We start from the raw sequence: 11611 nt of genomic DNA, 5'->3' as shown, positions 1-11611 counted from the left end.
GCCCCTCCCGCCCTCCTCTCGTCCCGCCCCGCCTCTTCCCGCCCCTTCTCCGGCCTCCCTTCCTTCCCCAGACCCCCTCCCCGCTTGCCCCCTTCCCCGCCCCCTCCCCAGCGCCGCGCCGCCGCCGCCTCTCCCTCCCTCCCTCCCCCGCCCCGCCCCGCCCCGCCCCCAAGGCCCAGCGTCCTCAACGGCTCCCGGCCCCTGGCGCCGCGACGGAGCCTGAGAATCCCGCCCCCGAGGAACCGGAAGTGCGTCATGCGCCGGCGCCGAACCGCTCGTTTGGCGCGCGCGCCGTCCGTGCCGGGGCTGCGCTAGGGGCTTGGTTTCTCGCTTCTTTCTCCGCGGTGCTCGGCCTCCTCCGGACGCTGGTGTCCTGGCTTTCGGGGATGCCGTCCTCCCTGCTGGGCTCGGCGATGCCGGCCTCCACGTCGGCCACGGCCTCGCAGGAGGCGCTGGAAAGCGCGGGGCGGTTCATCGACCGCCAGTTGCAGGATGACCGCATGTACCCGGACCTCTCCGACCTGCTCCTGGTGTCCGCCCCGAGTGAGTGATCGGCGCCGCGGGCGACTCTCGCCGGTCCCCCTCCCCGGGTCCTTACCTCCCCGGGCGCCGTGTGCTGCCCATCCAAGAGCGAGAAAGCGCCCATGGGCAGTCGTCGTCCCCCCCCCCCCCCACCTCCCCTTCTTCTCTGCACACATCGGAGAGGGTAGGAGTGGGGAGCGGACACGGGGAGGCAGAGACCCCCACCTTCACCGGCCGCTCACGCCTCCTCGTGCTTCTCCCCCAGGCGGGGTGGGCGGGAGCGCCAGGTCCGAGCCTCGGCCTTGTTCATCACTCGTGTCACTATTAGAGTGAAACGGGAGAGCAAACCAAGTTCATTTGGACGCGGGTCATGTCCCCTCAGAGACATGCTTTCCATGTGTAGAGTTAGTGTAATAGGAAGTGCCGGGAGGTGGTAAAAGCTGCCAGTGGAATGAAGGCAGAGAAATCAACCAAGATGATGGGCAGGGAGGCTAAGGGCGAGCATGTGCCAGTAAGGAAAGGGGCTGGGAAAATGTTTACCGGTTACATCATGGCTCCTCGAGGCGTGTGGAGTTACATAAATGGCTACGGGGGAGAAAAAAGTGGCTCCTTGGTGAGGTGGAAATGAGGGAAAAGCAGAGAAGTATAAGTAAGATGAAGACAAGATTGTTGGTGAGCCAGAACCAAGATAAACAGGATAATCTGTGCAGTGTAAACCTAAAGGACACCTCTGGCGATTTATACGATGTGTTCATTGAGTTAGACTTGTAATCAGAGAAAAGACCAAAAAAAACCACATCGCAACGGTAATATTTGTTCCTGACAGTTACTTACCAGTGGGCCTGGCCTGTAAGAGCTGAGTCGCCTCTTAGCAACTCTCCTGCACAGCATGACTCACCTTGACCTCCTTAGGTGTTTGAAGGCAAGATATGAATAGTCCATACATTCTGGCCTTTCATCATATCTGAGCCTCATCTTCCCTCTTCTCCTGTACACACACCTGCCTCTTCCATCTCATCTCTTCCCCTTCTTCCGTTCTGTTCTCAGCCACAGGGTTCCAGCCACACTGAATTCAACCCGTTTTCCACAAGAAGCCCCCTCTTTGGCATTTTATTTTGCATGCACTCTTCATCATTTCCGGAATGTCCTTCCCTCTTTGGCAAACAGTTCTTGCAGACTCCCTTATATATCACTTTCTTGCCTGACCCCAGCGAGCTGGGTGGTTGAGCCTCGGCCCCTATGAACCAGGAGGTTACAGTTTGCTTTCCTGTCAAGGCTTCTGCCCAGGTTGCTGCGCTTGATCCCCAGTAGGGGGCGTGCAGGAGGCAGCTGGTGGATGATTCTCATCATTGATGTTTCTATCTCTCCCTCTCCTTTCCTCTCTGAAAGCAATAAAAATATATTTCTTTAAAAAATATATCCCTTTCTTTGCGAAGGCTTTCTTAACCATTTGCATCTTCACCAGAGTTATTAATTCCGTTCTTTGCGTCTCCACTGCCATTTAACAGGTGCCATGTTCTATTAAAATCGGTTTTTAGACTAATTGGGATGTCTAGGATTTGCTTCAGAAGATGCATTCGGGAAGGAGCAGACAGTGATGTAAATGAAATGTGATCGGGCATGATATTGGTAATCGGTGAAGCTAGGTAATTAGCACATAGGAATTGATTGCATTTTTCTCTCTAGTTGCATATATTTTTAACATTTCTAAATACATTTTAAAATTGTCTCACATGTGAGTTTCCCCAACATCTTTGTACTTTAGAGAGCCTGAAAGGGCGCCTGAGCGAAATGGTCATCAGATTTAAACACTTTGTTCAGGACTAGGAAATACAGGCTGAAGGGACCAACCTGCTCCTCAGTGCCTGGCTCCTAGAGTAAGAGACATGTTGCAGGGAGAACCCTTTGTGGAGCAGTCTGTGGGTTTTGCCTCAGTAAAATATTGCTTCGTATTGTTTGTATTTATCTTGTTGGTCTAGGGCAGTGGTTGGCAAACTGCGGCTTGCGAGCCACATGCGGCTCTTTGGCTCCTTGAGTGTGGCTCTTCCACAAAATACCACGTGCAGGTGCCCACGTACAGTACAATTGAAACTTCGTGGCCCATGGGCAGAAGTCGGTTTTCGGAAAGGAGATAGATGAAACAAGTATACAGGACGAGTGTGGATGGGAGAGTTGGAAGGGGTCGACCTCAGCAAATGTACCTCAATCAGATTGAGGACGTTTTTAGCAAAGGCCAGCTTAGGAGTAACCCTGATTAAGTTAATAACAATGTACCTACCTATATAGTTTAAGTTTAAAAAATGTGGCTCTCAAAAGAAATTTCAATCGTTGTACTGTTGATATTTGGCTCTGTTGACTAATGAGTTTGCCGACCACTGGTCTAGGGGGAAATCTAGTGGAAAGGGCATGGATTATTTTAATCCATAAATGTTTAAGTGAGAAAGGAAGTAGCTATTTTTTCTCCCAATCAATATTTTATTTGCCCACAATTGTTAGAGCTAAGAATCACAAAGCAGTCTTTTATATATCCCATTTTAGATTAATTAATAATAGAAAAACACTAAAATATTGAACCAACCATTTTCTTGTTTATGGAGTACCCGGGAAAGATAGCCTTGTTTGGTGCCCCCACCTCAACATTGACATTTCTCAGGTCTCCTTTGCATCAGGTTATAATTACTTTATACTCTCTATACTTTCAGAACCACCAGAAGCACAATTTTGTTGTAGCTTGCAGTGCTTTTGTATGCCCACTTGATGCCCAGACATGAGTACTGTTAAGTGAATGCTGCATTTGTTTATTTCTTTAGATAGTCCCACTGTTTCTGGCATGTCGGATATGGATTATCCTCTGCAAGGACCCGGTTTGCTGTCGGTACCCAACCTTCCAGAGATCAGCTCCATCCGAAGAGTTCCTCTCCCACCTGAACTTGTTGAACAGTTTGGACGTATCCTATTACTTCGTATTTAATGCTTAAAAAAACTTTTTAAAGATGTTTTATTGATTTTTAGAGAGAGAGAGGATGTGGTCAAATAGCATTATTTAGAAATGATAAATTATACTTATTTCTGTCCTATACTATGGCTTTCATTAAACTCATTGGAAATCAAGGTATTTCATTCTATCAAAAGAGTGGACAGGTCATGATTTTTTAATCATAAATTTTAAGATTTAAATTTTTTTAAAAATATGTTTTTATGGATTTCAGAGAGAGGCGGGGAGAGGGAGAGAGATAGAAACATCAGTGATGAGAGGCAATCATTGATTGGCTGCCTCCTGCACACCCCCGACTGGGATCGAGCCCACAACCACGGCATGTGCCCTGACTAGGAATTGAACAGTGACCTTCTGGTTCAAGGGTCGACATTCAACCACTGTGCCACACTGGCCAGGCAATCATACATTTTATATCAAAGTCTTTTGAAACAAGTTTAAAATAGAAATATATGAGATGGAAATATTTTTACCTTACATCCACACAACTCAGATATGCAGTGTAACTGCATGATGGGTGTGTTTCCTCCTATCAGCAGAGCTTGGCTCACAATTGACAGTGACATATTCATGTGGAACTATGAAGATGGGTATGTATTTAAGGCTGGCATGCGTTAGCATGATTAGAATTTAGATGATCTTATTGCACTTCGTGTTCTTATTAGACCTTGCCTGATGGATGTTTCATTCATTTAACACCTGGGTCAGTGCTCCTCAGTGTGCGCCCCACCACCTGGGGGTAGGGTTAAAGTAGGGACTGCTGGAGCAGTTCTGGATGAGGTTAAGAGTTCATTTGTAACAAGCTCTGGTTGTCAGTGTAGGTGCCACTCTGAGTGGCAGGGGTCTAGGTCCCAAGCTCTTTATCCTGCAATAAAGATGGTCTGTCAATACTTCTTTGAAAGATGGTTTGACATTTTTAAAGACTTCTGTTTTCCTTGCATTTACTCAGAATGGGAGACTGTTGATTTATAGAAATGACTTTTATGATTCTCTGCTTGACCTGTGTGTAAATTAAATGTATGTAATAGAGTCTGAGTAAAGGCCCAAGGAATTTTTGTGTAAAGTTTGTTGATCTAGTGATCTCACTCATGGCTTTTTGGTCCTCTCTACACTCTTATCTCTGTCCCTACAGTAGATTGCTGTTAGAGACCTACAACTTGGGTGGATTGTTTTGGAATGGGGAAATCCATTTCTGTTTTCCTGGTTTCTGTGTAGCCTTAGGCAGGCCTCTGTGCCTGGGTCTTGGAACTGAAACAGTTTGTTTGCTCATTTATTTTCCATTATGTTCTGTATAACATGTTTTTCTTCAACTATTGACAGAGGAGATCTTGCCTATTTTGATGGACTTAGTGAAACTATTCTTGCTGTGGGGCTTGTGAAACCAAAAGCTGGTAAGAAATTAAAAAAAGGATTAAAGTTATGTTTGTATACACACAGACTTCAAATACTTTAGGATTAAGTGACAACACATTTTAATTCGGTGAATTTCCTATTGAAATTTTTTCCAAATTCTTATCTATCTATCTATCTTCTATATATATAAAGGCCTAATATGCAAAGTGTCCCCTTGGGAGTTCCATCACTTGCTATGATGTGTGCAGACCACCAGGGGGTGGCGGGGCATGAAGGAAGGCCCCGGGCAGCCGGGAAAGGGAGGCCCCAGCCGGCAGCTGCTAGAAACCCTACCTGTGCATGAATTTCAGGCAGTGGGCCTCTAGTTAGAAATAAAGTAATTAGGAATAGTTAACGGTTTACTTACTTTATGATAGCATAAATGAGTCTGCCTCTAAAATTAAATTATAGTTCTTGAATTTGACCTTGCTTACCATTTGTTACTCTTGATTTACCTGAAGTTTTTTGCATTGTACATTTTTCATTGATCTTTTATCAGAGCTATTGCCAAGCAGAATTGATTGATTGAAATTTAACATGCATCTCTTGAATGGACCTTCCTACAAAAGGAATAGTAGACAAAATTAACTTGTTTGCAAGGCCTAAATAAAACTGTTCTAAGGTCACAGAAATTTTGTGATTACAGTAATTCACCTAAGAACAAATGCAGTTTTATGCAGTTTTTAGATGATTACTTTGGAAATGTATTTTTTTTACATAGAATTCAAAAAGCATTCTTTACCCCGATATGTGTATCTCTGCGTTTAAAAATTATTAATATAAATGTCAATAGCTGTTCCTGCCCCCTATTTAATAAATATCAATTGTCCATCTCAAATAAATAGTAAAATTTTGTTTTACTTAAATACAAATTTCATCGCAAAATTGAAATTATGATGTAGTCTTTGATTTGGCAGCAAAGGTGTCATCTTTGATAATTAAACAATTCTGTCTTTGCTGTCAATAAATCCTGAAAATTCTGACTCTCAAACATAAGTTAAAGTCATTAACTTTGAGGTCATTAAAGTAGAACGTAGGACTTCTGTGCCTTCAGCTTCATGGTCTTGAATCTTGATACACAAAACTGGCTTTTAAGCCCCTTGATATTCATTAGTGAAAGTAAAACCAAGTCATGAAATTAGCTTTATTGTATTTTATATGACATTTAACCCCCTTAGGTAGGCTAAATGCATATGTATAAAGTGTCGCCCATAATCATAACATAAGATATTCATTTTATTCCTATCAGTGGGACACTATTTTTGGACATCATAACATAATTACAGTGACACTTATGCATAGCATCTCATGCCATGCCACACTTCTCAAGTTAAACAATACCTTAGCAAGCATTAACCAAAAAAAATTGTACTTAGGAATGTCCTCTGTGTTACTGTAAATTATCTGGTTTTGATACATAATCTCACTTGGGAAACCCATTGACATATAAGCTCATTTCTGTTTCTATGAATTTGACTACTCCAGGTACCTGATACAAGTGGAATTATATACTATTTATCATTTTGCCACTGGTTTATTTCACTTTGCATGGTGCCTTCAAGGTTTATCCCTGTTGTAGTATGCCAGAATTTCCTTTTTTTAAAAAAAAAATTTTTTATTGATTTTTTACAGAGAGGAAGGGAGGAGAGGGATAGAGAGTTTTTTCTCCCTATCTATGAGAGAGAAACATCGATCAGCTGCCTCCTGCACACCTCCTACTGGGATGTGCCCACAACCAAAGTACATGCCCTTGACGTGAATCGAACCTGGGACCTTTCAGTCCACAGGCCAACGCTCTATCCACTGAGCCAAACTGGTTCTGGCCAGAATTTCCATTTTTAAAAGGCAGAATAATACTCCAGTGTATGTACATACCACGGTTTGTTTATCAGTTCATCTGTTGTTGGACACTTGGGTGGATTCCACCTTTTGGGTGCTGTGAATTAGGCTGCTCTAAATGTGGACATACAAATAGAAATATTTATATATTAGTAAATCTAAACTATTTTGTAACATAACACTGGTTTTAAATGGCATTAAATACTGAAGTGTTTATTTCCTAAAGTGGTTCTTTTTTGCTATTTACTTTTTTAAGTGGTCTTAGGTAGTAATATTTTAACAACAAAGTGAACTAAAGTGGGTTCAGACTTTTCATATACTATTTAATAACTAGCTCATTGTAATGGCAAAACCTTATTCTATAAATGCTTCACTACTGGATTTTGGTGGGGAAAATAATCCCAAACCCATGTCTACTTTATCTTAGGCATCTTTCAACCTCATATACGACACCTCCTGGTTTTGGCAACCCCTGTGGATATAGTGATTCTTGGACTCAGCTATGCTAATTTGCAAACAGGTATAGCAACCCACATACTGTGTTTTTTAAAATAAAAATATGTTGGTGAATTTAATGTTATAAATAAAAACCAATTCATTAATTTAACTTTCTGTGCTATTTGCTAACAGAAAAATCACATTTCCCTATAAATATGGCTTATTTCAGGATAGTAGCTCCACAAAGTATTTTGGATGTATTTACCATATTAATGTGCACATTTTAAATATACAATGTAAACAGAGTGCAGTAGAAGAAGAATAGGCTATGCTAGTGAGATTTTCAATAATGCCTTCAATGTCTTTATTTCTGATTCATTGAATGGCCATTTTAACATGAAACACTGAAATATAATGCATTATTCTTTACCTTGAGGTAAGAAGCTCTCAATTTATTACAGGCTCATTCAGTGGTTTCTTTTTCATTGTTTTGGGTGAAACAATGTTGAATCAGTGACTCAAATTAATTATTATTACTGCCACATTCTTAGACTCTTTTCCAAAATGTAATAATTGGTTTAGTTTTTTTATTGATGTGTTATAATGCTATGTATTATAATTATATGTATATAGAACCTATATGCTATAGGTTCTATTTCACTTGAATCATTGTATCGGACTTTTTATAGTAATTTAAAAATGTATGTCATAGAAGCTTTTAAGTACATCAGTAAGAATGTAGTAAATATTTCAGTTCTAAAGATAATTCAGTGACTATTTCAAACAGCTAAAAAGCGGATAAAGTGATTCCTGTATTTTTTCTTTTAAAACAAAATAGGTCCTGGAGTTCTTAATGACAGTATGTGTGGTGGAATGCAGTTGCTTCCAGATCCTTTGTATTCTCTTCCCACTGATAATACTTACCTTTTAACAATAACTTCCACTGATAATGGCAGAATTTTCTTGGCTGGAAAGGATGGCTGTTTATATGAAGTAGCATACCAGGTAAGTCTGGCGTTTATAAACATTTTTTTCTCCCTTTTGATGAAGTAGGGGTGGATTTTGTTTTTAATTTGTAATTATATAAGAACATTAATATATTCTTGTAGAAAGTATTCAACCATACAGTTAAAGCCATAGTCTTGCATGACTACACCATACCTACAAAACCCAGTCCTCTTTCCAGAGGTAAAAGCCATGATGATCAGTTCTGAGTATGTCTGTTTAGAACATGATACATTCATTGATAAGTATCTATATATGTGTTCATGTATATACACATATAAAAATACATAGTGTATTTTAGTGTGTATATGTTTTTACTTGAATTATTGTTTTGTTACATAATTGGCTTTTCACTTCACTGTGTCTTGAAAGTCTGTTGGTGTCTGGTGGATAGATACATGTTATGGTTGGTGATTGCTGCATAGTTATCCATGAAACGGTTACACATGGTTTACTTAACAATTGCTTCCATGATGGATGTCTAGATTTTCCGCTTTTCTTTTCACAAATAAAGTGACAGTAAGTGTTCTTTTGTAGGCCTCCTTGTGCACAAGTAGATTTTTGTGTGTAGAATCTTAGAATTCTAGTAGTTGGATTATGATGTATTTACATTTAAAATTGTATTTAATATTTTCATATTGCCCTATAAAAATTTTAGACTCTTAGCAGACTTCTATGAATGTATTCCACCTACACCCATTCTCACTGACACTGGTATTGTCCAACAATTTTGGCCAATCTAATGGAGGGAAATTATTCTTTTTATGAATGAGATTATCAAATCTTTTCATGTATTTATTGGTCATTTATGTTTTTTCTATTCTGAAATGCCTTTTTGTGTCCTTTTCTTGTTCATCTTCTCTCTCCTGTTGCCTTTTGCATAAGGTAAACCTTAGAAAACTGATAAAGTAATATTTTCAATCTAATTAGTGGCAGAACTAGGGTTAGAACCCAGGTCAGGTATGTTTTTAATATTACATTATACCTCTTTCTTGCCCAGTTTCTCTTAGCTTTGTTCATTACCAGGAAATGGTTTTGTATGGCAAAACTCAACCATTGAAAAGTAGATTATAGATTATGATGGTGGTGGCTGCTCTTGTTAAAATTTCCTTTTAGCAGAAGTGGGATACGATGATATCAACCCTATGTCTTTGGGCACTTACAAACTCTGCTTATTATGTTCCTTATACTTTCAGATAGTTTTTAAGAGAATTAAAATGTGAGTTCACTAGCATAGCACTATTGAGGTTTCTGGAATAGACAGATTTCATTGAGGGCAGTAATTTAGTTATAGCTAACTACATGTTCTATTTCTAATTACAGGACTAAACTCAGTGCTACTTTTGAGTACTATGTCTTCATTTACAATTATTGGTATTTCACTAAGATCTGAGGTTTTTTGTAAACGTGGGTATGCAATAGTTGCTATGACGGAGGTATCCTCATTTACGAGTTTTCTCTCAATTTTTTCTTTTAAGGCAGAAGCAGGTTGGTTTAGCCAAAGATGTAGGAAAATCAACCACTCAAAGAGCTCACTTTCTTTTCTTGTTCCTTCATTGCTACAATTCACATTCTCAGAAGATGGTAAGTAGAAAACAAATAAACTTGTCAAAAATTTTTAGCAGATCAGTGACTTAACATTTCTTGAGAAATTCTCATTCTTAATTGAAATTTTGTCTTACTAAATACATTTGTTATATATCCATAAAATCTCTTTTTTTAAAAAATCTTCACCTGAGAATCTGTTTTTATTGATGTTTAGAGGGAGAGGAAGGGGAGCGGGGGGGGGGGGGGGAGAAAAAAAGAGAGAAACATCAATCAGTTACCTCCCGTATGCACCCCAACCAGGAATCGATTGGGTATTAAACTCGAAACCTACGTATAGCCCTGACCAGTAATCGAACCCGTAACATTTGGCGTAGGGGACGATGCTCCTGCCAACTGGGCCACTGGCCCAGGCTTCACAAGGTCTCCTAAAGGAAGAGGGGATTGTAAAACATGGAGACAGCGTGGGTGGATTCCCAAGTTCCTATAATGTGGCAGCACGGAACATGTTCTAAGACAGTTGTACATAAGCTTTTAAAAGCAAAGCATGTGGGTGTTTGTGTGAGAGCTAGACAGTCATACATCTAATAGGTTTTGCCTGGTCTAGAACAAGTTCTGGCACAAAATGAATATATATGAGTTTTTAATAAAAAGAGAGGCCAGTGAAATAATTTTAAAATGCTTCAGTGAAATAAGATAAAAAGTTTTTATGACTAAAATAAATTATTGCCCTTCACACAGTGAATCATTAAACTAAACTGGCAGTTTCTTGATGGAATGGGCTGAGGAACAGTTGTTTCATGTGTTCCTAGCATATAGCAAACACTCATTGAATGTTAGTTAACTGAAGAAATAACATAGAACTTGTTTTGGGTTTGGTTTAACATTTATTTAGATAGAACAACTTATTTTTCATGCTCTTAACCCAGTCACAGTATTTGACGTCTGCTTTTACAAAGCAAGAGGAAAGCCTCTCAATGCAAAGTTCTAATTTGACAATTTTAATTTAAGTGGCTACTTACTGTATTTGATTTGTTAATCTTTGAGGGGTTTTTTTGTGTGTCTTTCAGATCCTATTGTTCAAATTGAAATTGATAATTCTAGAAACATTTTATACACACGATCTGAGAAAGGAGTAATACAGGTAAATGTTAATATTATACTACCATTTAAGGTGGGAATAAGCCTCCCTTTTTTGTTTTGTTTATTAATTTTTAGAGAGAGTGAGAGAGAGAGAAACATTGATTTGTTGTTCCACTTATTTATGCATTCATTGGTTGCTTCTTGTATGTGCCCTGCTGGAGATGCAGCCAGCAACCTTGGTGTATCAGGACGACGCTCTAACCAACTGAACTACCTGGCCAGGGCCTATCATCCCTGTTTTTAAAGAAGATGATTTAGTCGCTCTTTACACTTTTCCTATGAACTGTGTGATTTAAAAAAAAAAAAATCCAGACCACTTTTTAGTAAAATTTCAAATCTGTGAATGTTTCCAAACCTATATGAAGTGCCAAAGTTAAAGGATCCCTAAAAGGGAAAAGTCTATTTAATAAAGTTGTAAAAAAAAAAAAACAGCTGACATACAAAATAGACTCCAATGATCATCTACTCCAATTCCTACCCAACACTTTTTCCAGAATTATCTTTTTTGTATGTTTAGTGTTTGGGGCTCGCTTTATTTTTCCCCTATGATTCTCAGTTTGAGTCAGGTTGCAAGGTGTAAGATCTAGTTTAGTGTATCTCTTTCTAACACAAAAAGCTTTTAGCAGAAACTGTAATAGTTTTCTACTCTCTACCAGGCTCACTTTATGTAAATGGGACTGCTGTCCCTCACTGTAAAGCTTTCATAAACAACAAGCCCTCTGCCTGGGCTGT

The 11611-nt window shown here is 39.7% G+C and overlaps 1 protein-coding gene across 1 annotated transcript in view; it reads left to right on the top strand.

Moving 5' to 3' along the window:
• The first annotated feature begins 281 nt into the window (after positions 1 to 281).
• Positions 282 to 11611, top strand: part of NUP155 (nucleoporin 155) — a 46548-nt gene continuing 35218 nt past the window's right edge. Inside the window, 8 exon segments of the mRNA XM_014457042.2 lie at positions 282 to 543; positions 3333 to 3470; positions 4011 to 4107; positions 4838 to 4908; positions 7176 to 7268; positions 8025 to 8191; positions 9670 to 9775; positions 10807 to 10880. Coding sequence (XP_014312528.1) covers positions 387 to 543; positions 3333 to 3470; positions 4011 to 4107; positions 4838 to 4908; positions 7176 to 7268; positions 8025 to 8191; positions 9670 to 9775; positions 10807 to 10880 — 903 coding nt within the window. The 5' untranslated portion in view covers positions 282 to 386.

Source organism: Myotis lucifugus, unplaced genomic scaffold, assembly GCF_000147115.1.
Source record: "Myotis lucifugus unplaced genomic scaffold, Myoluc2.0 scaffold_68, whole genome shotgun sequence".
NCBI lineage: Eukaryota > Metazoa > Chordata > Mammalia > Chiroptera > Vespertilionidae > Myotis > Myotis lucifugus.
This window is presented reverse-complemented; position numbering and strand designations above follow the sequence as displayed.